The sequence below is a fragment of the Protopterus annectens genome, chromosome 1.part1 (assembly GCF_019279795.1).
Source record: "Protopterus annectens isolate FY-2018-M chromosome 1.part1, PAN1.0, whole genome shotgun sequence".
Taxonomy (NCBI): domain Eukaryota; kingdom Metazoa; phylum Chordata; order Ceratodontiformes; family Protopteridae; genus Protopterus; species Protopterus annectens.
The window spans coordinates 294,733,907-294,753,671 of NC_056726.1; the positions used below are offsets into that span (position 1 = coordinate 294,733,907).

The following is a 19,765-nucleotide window of genomic DNA, read 5'->3' on the forward strand; positions in this document are numbered from 1 at the left end:
ACTTAGGTCACTCTAGAACAAGTACAAGTATGATGCTGTCATTGTACATGTTGGTGTGAATTATCTAAGACTTTCCTCCCTGGACTACTTGAAAAAGAGACATTGTGGAGCTCTCTGATCATGTAGCCCAAGCTGGTATGACCCTGACCTTGAGTAGCATACAACCTTCACCTAGAATGATACCACAATACAAAGACAAAATGATCAATTTCAACAATTGGCTAAGCTTCTGGTGTCATTCTAAGGGGATCCAGTGTCTGTCTGCCTGGGATGACATGATAGACAAGCCTTGCTGTTTTGCCAGAGATGGGTTGCACCTGTCACCCCTAGGTTTTCGAATACTGGCCAAGGCTCTTGCCGTCCCCATAGTGCCTTTTTAGGCAAGGCTCAAAGGACAAACCAACCACCGTAACCAGCACAGGTAACCAAAAACTAAGGGTAATGCTACTCAACGCCAGAAGTCTCAACCTCAAAATGCACACACTTGTGGCTCTTCTCAGCATGAAGAAAATCGATGTTTGTGCAGTGACGGAAACCTGGTTCAAGGCTCAAGAGAGCACCCCAGCACTGCCAGGTTACAATTCATATCATACCTTCTGGCCTCAGTTACTGGATCGCAGTACAAAGGGCGGAGGTGTATCCATATTCATCAAGGATACTCATATCTCCAGGTTAGTAGCGCAGCATGATGCCCCAGAGATCATCCATGCACAACTATCAGCAGGCAAAACCACATTTCAAGTCGTAGCTGGTTATAGATCGCCCACTATGTTTCAAGATGCTCACTCTGCATTCCTTGAGACATTGGAAAATATAAAGGTCCTACCCAACACCATAATCTTGGGTGATTTCAACTACCCTGGTATAGACTGGATGAACTACCAATGTTCCAACTCCTATGCTCAGCGATTCATAGAATTTATAAATTCAAATACCCTTGAACAACTAGTATGTTCCCCCACTAGAGGGGACAACATATTGGATTTAATCATCACAAATATGGGCCCATTGTACCACACCTTATCACTCCCTCCTTGGTCAGATCCGACCACAAACTGATAACCCTGGACATCCTCACCCCTCCACCTCCCCCAGTCAAAGAAACCATAGTCAAAAACCTTTCCAAAGCAAACTTCAAACTACTTGCATCCGAAGTGGAAAGCTTCACTATTCCCTTGCAGAAGGATAATGATATCCAGGATGCGGAATCCTACACCAAGGCACTCTATATGCATCTTCAGGATTGCATGGACCGTGCTGTCCCAAATAAATCCAAGACTCCTTCCTCAAGCAAGAAGAAACCAGTCTGGTGGACCCTGGCCTTAAGCAAACTATACAATAAAAGGAGGAGACTTGTACAAAAAAAGGCCAAATCAAAAGTAGAAAAATCATCCCTGATCAGCTTTAGTAAGAAATTGAGGGCCCTCATCAAGTCAACTAAAGCTAATTTTGAAAAGAAAGTTGCCAAGGATGCAAAGGATAACCATAAGGCCTTCTATGGCTACGTTAAAAACCTAAATGGCAATGCTCAGGTCTGTTCTGAGCTAGTACAAAATGGAACAAAATACACTGACCCTTCTGACATTGCCAACATCTTGGCTGACAGGTTTAGTGCAAATCCCCCCCCCCACCACCTATTACCATTCCAGGGAATTGTGTAAGTCCAATTATTACTGATACGTTGGTTAACAAAGCTCTATCTAAAGCTAAAAACACTGCCTCCGTGGGACCAGATGGTGTCCCGGGCAGTGTCATATGCGAGCTCCAAAAGGAATTATCCCCACATCTGAATACCCTGTTCCGTCTCAGCCTCTCCACAGGATATGTGCCCATAGAATGGCGCATGGCAACGGTGGTCCCGCTACACAAGGGTGGGGCCACAGCTGACCCTGGGAACTACCGACCAATAAGCTTGACCAGTCTGATCTGTAAGGCTATGGAGCAAATCATTATGGAACTCATAAATGGAGAGATTGGGAACCTCCAGTCGCTGGACCCCACACAGTTCGGCTTCGTCAAGGGCAGATCTTGCCTCCTGAACCTGGTGGATTTCTTTGAGACAGTTATTCAGGCTATAGATAAGGGAAAGGAGGTACACATGGCTTACCTTGACCTTGCTAAAACATTTGACACCATTCCCCATTCAGGTATTATTGATAAGCTCACCAGCCTGGGCATAAACCCTTACGTCACAAGATGGATCGCAAACTGGCTCTCAGACAGATCCCATAAAGTAAGAGTAGTGGGATCTATGTCCGAATCCAGACCAGTAATGAGCGGTGTGCCTCAGGGCTCTGTCCTGGGGCCCCTCCTGTTTGGCATATACTTCTCAGAAGTACAGGCAAGCACGGAAGGGCTGTGGCTGACTAAGTTTGAGGACGACTGCAAACTGGGTGCTATAATAGAGTCTCCGGCCGACATGGAGATCCTCCAGAAGGGCCTAAATGAGACTGATGCATGGTGTCAAAGCCATGGTCTCAAGCTAAATGCAAACAAATGAGTAGTAATCCCCTTTGGAAAAAACAGAGTACCCGCAAACTACAACATAGGAGGTAATCCCCTGAAATCTGAAGAAGAAATAAGGGATCTAGGGACCCAAGTAGATAGTCAGCTTTCCTTTGATAACCATGTTGCCAAAGTGGTTAAAAAATCCTTCTATGTGACCTATCTGATCACGAAAGGGTTCGCATCAAGATCTAAGGATGTAATGGTGCCCCTCTACTCTTCCCTCATCAGACCCATTATTGAGTACAATGCACCAATTGGAATGTACCTGGCTAGACATCTCCAGCAGCTGGAGAGACCACAGAGGTACCTAACCAAGAGGATTACTGGCCTCAAACAGTTGCCCTATGCAGCACGATTGAAAAAGCTAAAACTGTTCTCTGTTGCATACCACCTTCTCAGAGGCGATCTCTGTCTAAAGTACAGAGCCATGTCCAACCCAGAATTGTTGAACATGCTTCATCTTAGCAAAACCAAATCTACTTGAGCTACATGCTCTAGGGATATAAACCTCAACACAACAATGAATAGAACATGCTGGAGGGATAGATTCCCTTCGCAGAGACTTCCCTTACTATGGAAGAGGGTCCCGATCTACATAAGACAGAGCCCCTCACTATCACTCTTCAAGAGGAACCTTGATGAGTGGATGGGTAACAGAAAGTTCACACCGGGGATCACACCAACAGCACTACTAGATAGGGGCCAAGGGTACTAGCTGCTAGTACAAGGGTCTAGGGAACTACTAAAGGGGAAGTGAATACCGCACAACATGGCTGGGCTAATATATGCCTTCGGGCAGATAGCCCAGTACCAACCTATGAACCTATAAGCGACAGTAGCAGTATTAATGTAAAACCTTCACTGAGGAAAAAACTTTAAAAAGTTTTAACCATGTACTTTATTTGATTCATTTGCTGATCAGGTAAACTCAGTCAACATAACTTTTCTCAGGGTGCAATGTCCACCTTAGTGATTTGCCTGGACTCGCATAGTACACAACAAGAGACTGATGAAATTAAATCCTGGACTGCAGAATGAAGCTCATTGGCAGGTCATAGCTTTAAACTTTTGAGTTGAACTGCTAGGCTTTTGTTCTAGGTCAGGGCTAAAAAGGGTACGTAAGCCAACCCACTTTCACAGTTAGCAAATGATACATAAAATAGGTTTGGATGCTGGATCTTTCAGACAGGCGGAAATTAGTGGCAGATAAGGACAGCTAACCTTGTGTGCACTTTACCCTGTCAGGGAGGAGCTCACCTCATTATTCCTCTTCATCATGCCTTTTCCGGTTCTTTTGTGCCACGTTGAATTCTCCCACTTTTTCTAAATTCATCACCACCTCAGGGATGCTATCCATGTACCTGTAGTCACATTAAATGCACATCCCCATTTTTTCTGAGTCAGGTTTTCTTCCTCTTTTTCACTTGTAGAGCATGGCTTGTCCAGAATTTACTCAGCAATAGTTGGTGCTGTCCTGTGCTTTATTGGTTACTTTAACATTTTTTTGAAAGCTTCATATGACATCTCCCCTCTCCCTTTTTCAACCAGGTGTGCATGCATGTTAAATTCCATTAACTTTTTGTAGTAAGACTTCTGGTGTAGACATTTTGCCGTTTGGTAGCCCTTCTCTTAATCTCCGTCTTGTTTTTGCTCTTGCAGGAAGTGGATTTCTAGGACTACACAAAGTGATTATGATGGAATCTTAACAGATGCCTCCCTCTGTTTATCGGCAGTACTTTTTTCCGTGCATTTTAGGATCTTGTATTTTTTTCTTAATATCTTCTTGCAGTTACTTTTTGATAAGTAAATTGTCAAATGAAACATTCCAGGGTCTCATTCCACATGTACATTTGACATTATATCAACACCTCCAGTATATATTCTTTATCAGGGTTTTGCCATCCTAGGTGTACTACTTTACATTTTTTTGCAATAACCTTAAGTTTTTATATGTTTAATTATTCTTGCAGTTTAGCGAAGTTGCAGTACATCTTGAATACTCAGTCCATTGCAGATGTTGATATAGTCAGAGATACAGCCTTTAATATAAGAAGCAGTGAAACAGTAACAAGTGTTGCTGCACAGAAAAAAACTAAATGAGAATACTCATACGAGTAAAAGGAAAATATTTTTAATAAAATGTTTTATTAAAATATTTTTCATTTACTGACTTGAGTGCTTTCTCTTTAGAGAGACAGTTTTCCTTTCAAACCCCTATTTTGTGACACTTGCATAGGTAAAGATTTTCCCATTACTGATACATATGGGACTCCACCAGTAACTTTTTTTCTCACTGCAGGCAAAATTTTTTGTCCCTCTCTTTGATGTACTGTGCAATCAGCCTTTACCCCTACTACTACCTTACTGATTGTGCGAGGGCTGTCTGCATTAATCGTTTGCATGGCACTGTAAGAAATGCCTTGAGTCTGGATAAACCACATCAACAGTCACCATGTTAGGTTACTGCTTTAATTGTAAACGTATTCAGTTTCTTAGCATTTATTTAGTTGAACAGTGTAGGTGTGATAACAACACTGGAAACTAGTGGTAGACAGCCTATGAGCTTTTGTTTGTATGTGTGTGTGTATATGTGTGTGTGTGTGTATATGTGTGTGTGTGTGTATATTTATATATATATATATATATATATATATATATATATATAAAATGTGTGTGTCTATATATATATATATATATATATATATATATATATATATATATATATATATATATATATATATGGTTTGCTATCAAAATGTTGAATGGCACTTCCGTGAAACTGGGAGGCTGACTGTGTGTTGTCCAGTTTCTGTAATGCCAATCCAGAAATGTTTGAACCCTCATTAGTGAATGGAATATAAAATATGTACAGTAACATGGAGTTTCGATATTGGAACTTCCGGTTTTCGAATGTCAATTCCATGATTACCATTTTTGACAATTTGGTAATTCTGTATTACCAAGTTCAGATAATGAAATCGATCAAAAGGTGGAAAATTGTTTTGATTTTCTACATTTTGATAGTAAACCATATATATATATATATATATATATATATATATATATATATATATATATACACATACAGAGAGAGAGATAAATACAGTGGTACACAGGCATACCTACATAAACACGTGCAAGCAGCAATACTGTGTCAGACATGCATGAGGTGTGAAAAGCCCTGAACTGTGAGTAAGGAAAGAAAAAAAAAAGCTTTTATTTCAATTATTCTTAAATATTTAAGCTATATAGTGACCTGTGTGATGATATTTCTTTGTACTTTTCTGCTTTTTTCCATGCTGTTGCCAAAAAAGTTATCTGTTTGCATTTTTCAGTTTGTTCTGGGACCTTAGTCTTGTACCTTAATTTGCAGTTGTGGGAAGATTTTGTTTCTGCATTATACAACACATCTATCTCTTCTTCTTCTTCTTCTTCTTTCGGCTTTCACCGGTTAGGGGTCACCACAGCGGATCACCTGTCCGCTCATGAATGGCAGTGGAGTTTTACAGTGTCGAGTTGCCAGCCCAGTGCCCAACCCTCCACAGAAGGCACACACATGCCTAGGGCCAATTTAGAGTGTCCAGTCCACCTACAGCATGTCTTTGGGATGTGGGAGGAAACTGGAGCACCTGGAGGAAACCCACGCGGCCACAGGGAGGACATGCAGACCCCGCACAGAAGGCACCCCAGCCGAGGATCGAACCGGAAAGCCTTTTGCTGTGAGGTGGCAATGCTAACTACTGCACCACCACGGCCGCCCTGTACAACACATCTATCTTTACAAGTAGAATTACTTGTAAAAGCTAGCTGTTTGCATTTTAAACCCTGTTGGGCCTTAGTCTTGTAGTTTCATTCACATTTCTAGAAGAACTGTGAACTAGTGCCACATTTGGTCCTTATTAAGTCATTTATTACTACATTTTCCATAAACGGTGTTACTGGTAAATGTCTGTATAGTCTGGTGGCTTAAACTGTAATATAATTACAGTAGTGAGAGTATTGTCTTTTTTACTCCAGGATTTGTGCTTCATTGCTTATACAGTTGTTGATATTTCAGTTTTGCTTTTACAGTTTTATATTCTGCTTGTTAACCTGCTGAAAGTTGCATTCTAGTGCCTTTCTGTTCCACTGTTATTTGGATCTGTCCCATTCCTCACTGAGACATTCAGCTAAAGTTTCCGAACTTCTAACTTACCTGGGTCATTGACCTGTAGCTCAGAGAAGTTGCATTCCATTGCCTTCCTGTTCCCCTGTTCTTTGTTTCTGCCCCACCCACCACTGAGACATTAAGCTAAAGTTTCTGAAAGAGCTCCAATATTAGTTTTATTTGACTGGATCCCTCTCTAGCTAGCCTACATCTTCGTTGACTTTTTCCAACCCTTTGAAACTCGGCCCTCTTTTTGCTGCTGTGGTTTTATAGGGCTGTGTCTCTGGCCTCTGCCCCTTATGGTAGTCTGGCTTCAAATGTCCCTACCCTCTTTCATTGCAATTGACCGTTCAGTAAGCTATTTAAGTAATCTTCCCACCCATTGTTTTCCGTAGATCTGTGATAGTGAGTGTCCACCCCATGAACCAGTGTTGCTCTTAAATAAATCTCCTTTATTACATATTATCTTCTGCTCATTTTCCACGAGCTCAGCAAAGCTTTGGCACCCTAGACTGTGTTTCAAAAGTTTTTCTTATAGGTTTTTAGCAGTGACACTGAATCTGTCCCTCCAGCATGTCCTATTTATTTCAGTGCTGAGGCCTTGGTGACTGTTTCAAAGAAAATCAACCAAGTTTAATAGGCAGATGCCTGGTTCAGTTCTTCTTGAAGTACTGCACAAGATTGTCTTTTGAGCTTTTTACTAAAAGACTTTACAAGGGTGGCAAGAGAGCCTTAGCTTCCCCAAGCAGAGACAGGACAGGTGCAAGCCGTCCCTAGCGAAGCAACATGACTTGTCAAGCATGTCTTGTATCCAGTGCCATTCAGGCAATGCTAAGTACTTTTGATTGCTAAACTGTACATGCTTAAGTTATTTTGAGTGATGTATACTGTTTCTTGTTTTTATTTGTGCATTTCACTGTATTTTTTTAAATGCTCTTTCTCTCAGTGTTACTGCTGTAAGACTGCCTTGAAATTGTCTTCAGAAAGGGATTTTCAGCTAGTTGTTCAATTGGTCTGTGGTAGAATTGCACTTATGGATCTCTTATTCAGTGTTTTTTATGTTAGGAGGTCTGGGTTTATTCATTTTTTGGCAAGAGGTATTTACCTGGTCTTTTAAGAGTTGGAAAACACACAAAAAGGCTAATAGTGCAGTTGTTTTATTGGCCTGCAGGCTCCTTCGCTAGTTTTCTGCTTTTCCTGTGCTGCTATAAATTTCGCCTGCTTGTATGGAGCTGTTCAACGATCAGTGGTGCTTATCAAAGCCCTGTATAGTAGCAAACCCCTAGAAAGTAAATTTTCCGTATAGGTCTGTAAAACTATACCCTGTAAAGCAGTAAATACAGAGCAAATACCTTGTGTCGCTTAGAGCAGCTAGTTGAGCATTGAATGGCGATACCTATAGATTTTTAACACCTTTATTAAGTTATCACTTAAGACACAGGCAAGCATGCATTTATATAAAAGAAAACAAACCATATTAACATGTTCCTAGTTGAAACATTATACATCACACGTCTTTTTTGTATCAATATCAACAATACAACATTACATAAATTGCTTAGTTTTTGCCTTTCCTTAAATTTTACTCATTCTCCAAAACATTGTTCTGCATGTATTGTTCCCCACAGTTTCCATTTTTACCCAAGTAATTTGCTCCTACCCTTTTCTAAAGATTATATTTTCAGTTTTTTTATGTCTGTTACAATATTTAGTACTTCAAATACAGTTAATTTAGACTTTGATTTCCAGTTTCTAGAAATTTCTTTTTTGGCAGCCTCCACAATTAAACTTAGCAAGGCCTTACTATGTCTAGGCAATTCAGATCTTGTATCCCAGCTCAAAAATGTAATTTTATTTTTAGTTGCACCCATTTTCTCACCCAGTACTTCTGACAGAATAATCTGTGGGAATTTTTGAAATCTGCCAACTCAATATACTCCCAAAATATATGTCCCCAGTTACTTATTTCTTCCCAATACCATCTCCAACATTTTGCAGCTACCTGAGGAAAAATTCGTTGGTGTCTGCTGGGGTTTAAAAATACTTATGCAAACACATTTAGAAGCAAAAATCCTACCTCTTCTAGACTTTGCTGCATACTTGGGAGCCATGCATTTGTCCTCCCGTTATTTCCTTGTGAATTGCTTATCTTATCTCTCTTCCCATTCTTTTCTAACCTCCTCTGATTGATTTCTGTAGTTATCATGATATTTTATATGCCCTACTAAATATCCCTTTTTAACAGCATTTTCTGTTCTAGATTCATCTAAAAACCTTACTAGAGCAAGTCTTTCACTTACGATTCCCCTATCAATTTATCTTTGCCGATAGGTTCATAGGTAAGTACTATGCTAGCTGCCTTTGTGGGCCGTTTTAAGCATAACCAACTTCCCTTAGTGAGAATCAAACGCTGTGCCTTGCGTCCGTGATGTTAACACTTTAACCATTACATCAACACCAACCCCTGTACTCTATCATTTCCTGATAGGGAAGGCAGTCTCTAGCCTGCAGTTCAAGTGCCTTCTTAGCCTCTTCTCATTATTTTGCCTTTACCTCTCTAGTTATTTGCCTCCTGTGATGATCTCCACCTCTGGTCCAGTAATCATAGGTTCATACTAGGCTATCTGCCCGAGGGCATTTACAAGCCTAGCCCATCGTTTTGTGGCTTACGCCACCCCTTTAGTATGGGGAACTACATTGCTATTTTTTTGTGCCTCTGTCGGTAGTGTGACACTGATGTGACTCTGGGGTAATCCTCATACTGCCCTCCCCCCATCCCAAGATTTCTTGAACAAGGCCAGCGCCCAGCTCTGTGCAGTGAGTATGTACCTGGATTTTCTCCCCATACATAGGGTTCTGGGTGATGACCCATCTATCAAGAGCACGTCCCCTTACAGCCAAGGGTGTAGGGTTTTTTCTCCCTGCCTCAGGCCTGATCCTGATAGATTTTGATTTGAAGCATATTCATCAAATCTGCTCTGTGGGTCAAATCATGGGTTTGAATGCAGCACCTATTCCTCTGTGTAAGTGACCAGAATCAGAGCTGGAGTCTCTCTTCTTTGCATAGAGGAGATTTTGAGATTTTTGAGACCCTTTATCCTGTTTGTGCCCTCCAGCTGTCAAGGGTGTCGGGTCAGAAGTGTGATCTCAGGGCGAATGTGGTGTCTCATTGGTCCGATGAGTGATTGAGTGACGACTATGACCTCTATGACTAGATGATTCCTTGGAGGCAGAATAGAAGCAATTCATACATGAAGGTCGAATCCTTTCATTACATGGGTGTCAACACAGATCATCTGATCTATCAACCTGGGCTTCCCTGGGAACTTCACCAGATTGCTAGGTGGATTAGTTGTATTTTCAGTTGTAGTAACCTCATTTTTCCACCTATGTAACTATGGCTACTTTTATTAACTTTAGTCATGGTTTCTCCAACCAGTTATCCGCTTCGTGAGACCTTCTGAATGATATTCAGAAGTCAGATGTGCTTTCATTATGGTTACCCAGTTTGCAGTCATCTGTTGTCACTTGTCAGCCTTAACCCAGTTGCAGTCAATTAAAAGAAAAAGTAGATAAACAAGTGGCCTTAGACTGAGCCTGGCTGTGGTTACCACTTGTACAGGCTTTGAGTCTGACGGGCGCCAGCAACTTGACCCCTGTGGTTTTGGTCACTATGCCAGTTTGCAAACTCCATCTGAATGTGATGGTTAACACAGCGATGAGTTTTTCTCAATAACGATACCCGGGGTTAGGGTATTCAAGGAAGGCCCAGCCAGATCGAGGTAGGCTGTGCATGACTGTTTTTCATATCAAGTCAAGGACGTTTCAAAAAAGTCGAATCAAGTTTTAAAAATGGCTTGGCTCTTTTGACAAAAGAGCAACCTGCTGGATCTAGAGTGCATGATTTCCCTTAAGGTCATTAGCATTATTTGTCAGTAATGATCTCCATCCTCCATATTTGTTAATATATGAGGTCGGTGACGGGCCGGTAATTTCAGGGTCGGTGGAGGCACCGCCGCGAAGTGGGACCAGGGTTAGGCGCGTAGTGCCTTTGTGAGGGCCCAGAAGATTTTGAGGAAACAGCGTCCTAGCTGTGGGTTTGCATTCTGGCACACAGAAGGAAGAGAGTTGATGGGACACCAATGTGTCCTATGGATTTTGTGTTTTTGCTTTGGAGCAGGCCACTTGGGCGCTGGTGGTCACTTGGGGGGCTGCAATAGTTTGGAGGATATTCTTTGGGGGAGTAAGAAGTTCTTGGGGGACTCACGTTTGCCAGTATGTTGGCAATGTCTGTCTCATCTCCTTTTGGTGGATTTTTGAACTAGTCTTGAGAGTTTTCGGGAGTTCTTCTCCTAGGTTTCTAGAAGGTTTAAAGAATAGCTTTCAGATTGCCTTTTTGATTTCTCGAATTTATTTTCTTGATTTGTTTCGAATGATTTTATGAGAGCTCTTAGTTCTTGACCTATTTCACTTTTGGGGTACTTTTTTGTCTTATGACTTTTGTTCCCCATCTGTGTATTGTTGCAGTTTTGTCCTTTCTTCTGTTTTTGGTCAGGGGTCCAATTTCCACCTTACCTGCCTTGGCCTTTGAGTCTTGTTTTGCTTAGACTACTTGCTCCATGCAGCTCCTGGTTGTGGGGTAGGTGGCACGGGGCAGGATCCAGCTTGGTCAGCACTGTTCGCCGGCCTCCTCCGTCGGCCCAGACCACCAGTCTTTAGGAACTTGTCGCCTTTGAGTGTTCTTACTGTGCTCTTTTTTAGAAGTCAGTGGGGATGAGAACTCTGAAAGGAGACAGTTTCAGATCCGATCCTTCACCAGTTGAGGGGTTAGTCTCCGGGAAGTTGGAACATTGTGCTCCCATGTTCGATGATGAGTGATCCCATGTTTATGGATCTCGTTTGTGATACCATTGTCCCATGGCATTTGCGGCTTAGTTGTTCAATTCCTTTTTGCTTGGGCTGTGGTGTGAGACTTAGTGTTCCGTGTCCTCTAGGGGAATTAATGAAGTCAACTAGTATGATGGTGTTTGGTGGAATTGATGGTGTTTGTTGGAGGTGTTTGGGGTGTGTGTGGTTCCTGAGCTGAGGTACTAAAATATGTAGCAATTTGCTAGGCAGGCCTGAGCATGGTTGCAATTTGCCGATGGTCTCCGATGCATCATGCCTATGGTGATGTTCTCCTCGATCTTGTGAGATATGTCATGTACCTGCTTGTGGTCTTGGTATTGTCCGTCTTTGATGCCCTTTTTTGCCTTGTCCGGATTTTGTATTGTACGCTGGGGGTGATCTCAGGGAGCCTGGTGTGAAGCTGAATTTGTGTTGAGCCTTGAGGCAGGCTCCATACGTTGCTATCAGCCAGGAAAGGCATCCATACCGAGGTGATTCTGGCATTGGAGCACACACCTTTCAGTTTTTTTCCTTTTGCATCTCTAGGTGGTAGGTTTAGTTTTTTTTCCCTTTGCCTAAAAGGGCACTAAAAGGGGAATTTGAGCCTTGCCTAAAACATCCGATGGGGGTAAGTGGAGCCTTTGCAAGCCGCCCCTGCGAAGACAGTAGGTGTCCAGCATGTCTTCCCAGAGCTACAGATACTGGATCAGGCGCATGTCACTCAGAGTATAAGCCAATTCCGAAAGCTTTGAATCATTCTGTGCAAGCCAACTCTCAATTTGGTGAAGTAGGATACTTTCAAGTCAGCATTGTAATTGCATGCCATATAAAGCTAAGCCCTCAACGTCTCTTGCGCTGTAGCTGCATAAAGTCCCTAAGGTTATCTCTTATACCAGCGTGACAATCCTTGAGTCATATTTGTACCTGCTGTTGAGAGAGTTGAGTTACCTGGCTATGACATGATCTGAGTCCCATTTGACCGTTATCGTGAGATTTCCCCTGTCAGTCTGGTGAGCGCAGGCCAGTGTGTCTGACTATGAAGTCACCACAATGACCCAAGTGTTCAAGTATCGTGTGGTGAGCTTAAGGGCTGTGACTGTGTTTGACACCTGACTGTCATAGTGTGTCGTTGTGCATGAAGCCTCAATTCTCACCACTGGCTCCTATGGGGCAATGCTCATTGGGAGGATAACAGGTACACACTCAATATTTCCAGATGCAGCTCTCTGATTCAAGTACAGTCAAGCACAATTTCCCTTAAGCACACCAGTAAGACACCCCACTGGCACAGTTATAGAGCTGAGTCCTTATCTAAGGTTCCAAGCCAAGTTCTCCAACACTCTCTCTGTCCAACTAGTGCTTTGTGTCCCTGCCCAAGTAGCTGATACACACACACACACACACTCTTTGATATTTAATTTACATACACACACACACACACACACACACACACACACACACACACACACACACACACACACACACACAAAATCGCACACACAGACACCTGGGAAAGGCTGACATAGGTTTACTAGCTATTCCCCGTTCTGCCCAGACTGTAAGGTAATTATCACTGAAACCAGAATCCCTCACCAGCTACTGGCCCTTACAAGGGTACCTAATATACTGAGTGAAATTAATATTAATACAAATGGTAGTTTAACCAAGAGCAAGGCTTTATGGAGTGACAGTGTCACCAAGTAAATATGCAAATACTCTTAAAAGTTAAGTATCTCTACAAAGATCAGCCACAATGAAAGGTTTAAATATATTTAATAATAAATAATAAAAGAACAAGAAAATACTAAGTATATATTCACAGTGACATCAGAGTTTAAATCACAGGAAATATTTAAAATAACATTGAAGGACAGGCTCAGACCAGTAGTATCTAAACTAAGCTTCTATATATTCCTGACTGAATCTAAGAGAATCACTATTCCCTGCTTACTTAATAGAGCAAGGCAGATGATGTGGTGAATGGTCCTTCTTGTTGTCAGGGCCAAGACAGAATACAGAACGCTGTCTCACTAGGAGACTTCTCAAAAATAATATGTAACATATTACTTCTGCGATAGCTTGCAGAATGACATCACTTCTGGTCATCTGACTTCTAGGTTCTCATGCAATCCTCCATTGCTGGAAGCTGGCAGGATTAAGCACCTACCTGTGAAAATACACACAACAAGGGATCTGTGGCAGGTGCTGGAAGTCATAAAACAATTGCATACCTCCACACTTCCAGAATTGTAATTAGTTCACCCAAAAGACAATACAGAAAACTTCCTAGTACAGACTTTGTGTCTCTGACTGCATTGAAACCTGTGAGATAGCCTATTTATGGCCTAGCCTATAAAGTAATTTAATTTCAGATATATTTTAAAATTTGCTGGACTGAGGTTAACCTCCTGTTTGCCAGTTTCCTCTGTTAAAACATATACATTTAAACAGTTACAATAGTGTATGTACATTTCCATTCTCTCTAGTAGGGCACACTGTGGATACATTTCAAAGACAAGCACTTTACAAATACCTTTTCAGCACAAACATCTGTACAAATCAGTTTGATGTACACATGACATACAGTTCTAACACATTTGTAACACAAACATCTTATATAAATCATTTTGATATTCACAAATTACATATAATTATTTACAAAATTCCAGTTAGCTGTGCTGGCAGTACTTCCTGTTGTCACACCCCATTACCTTGGTTTCTTTACCAGTTTCCTCAAATAAATTTCAGCCCACTATTGCCTATTCTCTGTAATTGCAGTCATTCCTATCTGCAGAATCTCTTTTCTCCATTCTTGTGGTGGCTTAGTTCTTAGAGAATACTTTCTGCTACTTTATGTGTATAATATTGTGTATGACTGTTAGCTCTCCTTAAGGATCTGCATCCAAAATCTATCTCCTTACTTCCTGAATTCCCCCTGTTTCATTATCATTATCCCTTTCTATTTTAAATTATCTTTCTGCTTGTGTTCTATATATGAGGCTTAACTGTATAGTTCTAAAATATCCCTTCAAATCACTTAATCCTAAACCACCTTGTTCTGTTGGAAGGATCAACTTATTCCACTTCACCCTTCCCCTCTTCCCCTCCCAGATGAATTTCTTCAACTCTTTATTAATTATTCTCTACAGCTTCTCATCTGGTTGGTAAAAATTATGCCTGACCTGTATATAAAACTAAAGGGACTAAAAATATTTTCACTGCTTGTATCCTGCAATCCTACTATCCATATTCATAAACAAATGCATCCATTTTCTCTGTTTTTGCATTATCCTTTGTTTAGTCTCTTTCAGCATAACATTAGCTGCCATAATACAATCCTTTTTAATTCATATTCCGAAATACTTCATTTTATTGTGTTCTCATAAGTATGGGTATTGCTGGACCAATTCTTGTGTGGGTACATAGTTTACAGCTCTAGCCTTTGTTTTATCTTTGTTAATGTTATGTCCCAAAAAGACTTGAAACTGTTTCAATATGTTCCACAACACTGAGCTGTCCTTTTCTGTTTTTATCAAGTACAATATAATATTGTCTGCAAATAAAGACAACTTTTCTTGTTTACCCTATCGGTTATATCCTTGAATTTCTGAGTCCATTATTTTCTTTGTCAATGGATCTAAATATAAAACAAATAACAAAGGGGAAAGAGGGCACCCCTGCTTGGTTCCTCTGTTCAGACACAACTTGTCACAGAGGAACCATTCTACTTTAATTTTTGCCTTTGATCCTGCATATATCCTTCAAATTAACCTTATTATTGTATCATGGAATGCATTCGCGGTGGTGGTGCTGCGGTAGCGTTGTCACCTCATAGCAAGACGTTGTCCTGTTCGATTCTCAGCTAGAGTGTGTTCTGTGTGGAGGCATACATGAATGGGGCGTGCCTTCGTTGAAGGTTGTGCGTCAGGGCTGGTAACCCGGTACGTAAAAATCCACTACCAATCATTAGTGGACCGGAGTTCCGCTGTGGTGACCCCTAACCGGGAAAAGCCGAAAGACACAAACAAACATTGTATCATGGAATGCAAATGCTTCCATTGCCCTACTCACAAAATCCCGGCTTACTCTAGTGAATGCTTTCTCTGCATCAAAACCCACCAACAACAGCAACAGTATTTTCTTTCACTCTACCTCCCTCTGAATCATTATTGTTCTGTTAATATTGTCAAATGTTTGCCCCACTCCACAAAACCACATTGCTCCTTATGTATCAATTTTTGGCAACACCTTTGCCATTCTTTTAGCTAATGTAGACCTAAACACTTTATAATCTTGTTTTAAAATTGAAATAGGCATATATGAAGATGGGTCTTTAACATCTTTAGGTGTTACAGCCACCACCACTTTCTTGCAGTATGTTAGTGCTTCCATAATTCCTATAGATTTAACAGAATTCAATAATCAGTATTCAGTATTGTGTATACATTAAATTTAGTAGACTTTAGTACTTTATAGCATAATCTGTCCCATTAAAGCACCGTTATTAGTCTAGACTAACAGCGCACCCTTAATAGCATTCTTACCCCAATACACCACCCCATTGTAGCTCAACTATCAATGGACTGGACAGCATGGATATGCAGTTTCCTAACATCTCTGTAGTCAGCTTAGTGAATATGGAAATTTTGAACCAATGTTCTCATGCTAACAACAACCACTTAATCCTTTAAAAAAAGACTTAATGTTTGAGAGGTGTATGTACACAATGATACTGGTAGCTAAACCGTTCCATAGATGTGCATATCAGGTTACTAAAACCACTCACACAGCACCCACCTCACATGGCACACAACATACACACATAGACTAACGTATGCTAAGACACTTAAAAAATCTTCCCAAATAACAAAAATCACCTAGACCACCCATTGACAAAGCTATGCCTCAGTAAGCCCAAAGGCACTCAGAAAAAACAGCTAACACCACACATACAGTAACTTAATGGATCACCAAACACTAAGCCCCTAAGGCTAGGAAGTACACTTCCTAGGACTCTCATTATAGGGCACTCCATTGTCGGACATACTGATGCCCTTCTAAACAGGCTGAACAGGGAGAAGGTAAGGGTTAGTTGTTTATCTGGAGTCAGGATCCACAAAGTAATGCATGCACTCAAGTCATTACACAACAAGTACCAGTATGATTCCATTATAGTCTTTGTAGGTATAAATGACCTCAGATGTAACTCCCTGGACTATATGAAGAGAGACATTATGGAGCTGTCAGACTGTGTCTCAGGCTGGTATGAGCCTAACATTGAGCAACATATTACCATCAGTGAGGATAATATCACAGTATGAGCAAAGGATGACTGATTTTAACAATTGGCTGCTTTTATGGTGTCATTCTAAGGGGATCTAATATTTTTTAGCTTGGGAGGACATGGTTAATGGGCCACATTGCCTTGCCATGGATGGTCTGCACCTGTTCCCTATAAGCTTTTGAATACTGGTTAAAACTTTATTTACCACCATTGTGCCTTTTTTAGGCAATGCCAGACTGACAAACCTACCGGCATAGCAAAATCAACTCAACTGAATCTCAAGGTGTCACTGTCCAATGTCAGGAGCCTAAATAAAAAGATACAGCCCCTCCAAGACCTTCTCATACTTGAAAATATAGACATCTCTGGAGTTGCCAAGACATCAGTGCCTTCCACACTTTTAGACCATTAGCTGCACAGACAAGGCCTAAAGGTGGAGGTGTTTCAATATACATAAATAACAAGTATACCTCAAGGTTGGTCAAACAGATTGATGCTCTGTAGTTCCTCCACATGCAGATCACCATAGACAAAATCACATACCATATCATAGCCAGCTGTAGGTCACTCTCCATGTTTTAAAAATCTATGCTTGAACCTACTGGAGACACTTAGCATCCAACCTAGCACCCACCCTACTCATGAGAGACTTGAATTATCCCTCTGTAGACTGGGAATCCTACATGGCCACAAATCTATAGGCACAGAGATTCCTGGACTTTGTAAATAAATACACCCTTGATCAAATTGTGAATATAGCCATTACAGGCTCCAACATACAGGATTTCATACAAACAAATATGGGAGGATGCTTCACTCCCTGATATCTTGTCCTCCCTGCTAAGGTCTGACCATAAAGCTGTCTCAATCAAAATCAACTCCATAACCTCATTAAAACTAGTAACAGGAACTATTCTAAGGCAAACTCCTTTTTACTAAGTAATATCTTGTCAAAATTTAGTGCCCCTCCAAACCCTGAGAACACAGCAGCCTACGCTTAATTGCTGTCAGAAACCGTGATAATGGTTGCAAAGAGGCTGCTGTACCTAACAGAAGTAAGCCCACAAATAGCTCCATAAGCAAACCTCCCTGGTGGCATCCCAAATTAAAAAGGATGTACAACAAAAGGAAAGAAATATGGCAAAAATAGGAAAGGCAATTCCAATAAAGATAAACATTTTTTCATCAAAGAGGATCTAAGATGACTGCTGACCTATGAGCAGTATTACTGTCTGGCTCCTTCAAAGTGCAGGACAATTCCAATCTGCTCGGTACAGAGCTTAGTTAAAGAAAAAGAAATAAGCCTTTCTATCTTAATAAATCACTTCTGATAGGCTTTATCTTTAAAAAAGAAAAACAGATGAACTCTTCCAGAAGATTAATCCTGATTAGGCCAAATCTTTTTGCCAGATCATTACCACGAGGTAAAACTACTACTACAGCTTCCCAATTTCAAGAGGGAAGAACAAGGTTGAGGATGTCAGATCAAGATCTTCGGATGGAAACTCAAATCACAAAAAGCAAGTTGCTTTTCCTGAAAAAGAGGTGATCTCTGAAAGACCTAGAACGGGTAAGGAACAGGAAACAGCCAAAAGTATAACTATAACAAAATTTGATCAGCCTGCAAACCTTGATGACCTAAAAATGTCTCTTCGACAGTTCAGCTAGCTATTCAGAATTTCTCCAATCAATTGCAGGCATTTGGAAATTCTGTTAACTAGATCCTTTCTAGAATGGAAAAAAACAGAGGCAAAGGTCTTTGAAAATGAAGGTAAATTAGATTAGCTACAGAAAGAGTCAGAGGCTTCTGCTAAACAAATTCAAGATTTACAACAAAAAGTTATTGATTTGGAAGCAAAATCCAGATGTAATAACACAGTTGTCAGAAGAATCCCTGAACAATACTCTCATCCAAACCTTCTGTAATTATCAGACAGATCCTGGGCTCCCTACTTTAAAAAAATGGCCAAGACGAACCAAATAGTTATTGAAAGGGCTCACTGTACATCTCGGTCTTCCCAAAGCACAGAGAAACCTAGACAAATATATGTAAAATTTCTGAACTACCAAGACGCCTTTAAAGTACTAGCATTTTCCAAAAAGCAAAGGTATTTTACATAGAATGGCAAACAAGATCTCCTTTTCTCAAGATTTTCCTGTGCAGATTAAGCAAGAAAGGCAAACATTATCCCCTTTTTTGTGCTTACCTGATTTAGAAGATTAAATTCCAAATGAAATACCCGAGTTTCCTGTCCTTCCAATACAAAGACGTTAAATATGCGATAGCTTCTGTGAAGGAAGCAAAAAGTGCTTTTGTAGCCCCTTTCAGTGAACTGCGTCTTGGTGAATCCGATTGCTGACATTTCCTTGGTATTGTTTCCAGCACACCTGTTTTATTGCTTCGTTTCCTCTCTGGTTCAATGACAGGAAAGTGAACTGGGTTTTGGTCCACTGGAACGATCACATCTTTGGAGGATGCCAAATTCAGTTATTGTTTCTGACTAGTTTATTTATTACTCTACATCTATGTCTGATGAGTTCCGTTCCCTTAGCTCTCTACCCCTCCTTTCAGGTAATTTCCAGATTCATAGCTTATATGCTTACTCTAAGTGTACAACCTTTATGGCAAAACCTGCTTTTTCACTCATCAGCATGCATGTTGTTTAACTCGATGGTCCTGCTTCTTCATCTAGTCGGAAGAGAAACGTTATAAACCCATTAACAATTATGGGAATCAATGCTCTTGGAATGGGGGTGGGTGAGTATGATGAAGAGATATGGAGGTGATTCCGATTTTGAATGCATCCTTGTTTGCAACCTCCTGCACTGAAGTAAACTTTCTTTTTTACTATGTTATTGCTGCACTGTGGGCATACAGTTGTAGCTTTCACTCATAAGCAGTCTAGTGACATTAGCACTTCCTGATACTAATTTAAAGG

At 40.8% G+C, this 19,765-nt stretch overlaps 1 protein-coding gene across 1 annotated transcript in view; it reads left to right on the forward strand.

Moving 5' to 3' along the window:
* Positions 1-19,765, forward strand: part of FAM234B (family with sequence similarity 234 member B) — a 1,027,012-nt gene that overhangs the window by 86,698 nt on the left and 920,549 nt on the right. Inside the window, exon 3 of the mRNA XM_044087023.1 lies at positions 4,479-4,572. Within this exon, the coding sequence (XP_043942958.1) occupies positions 4,479-4,572 (94 nt within the window). The remainder of the gene's footprint in view (positions 1-4,478; positions 4,573-19,765) is intronic.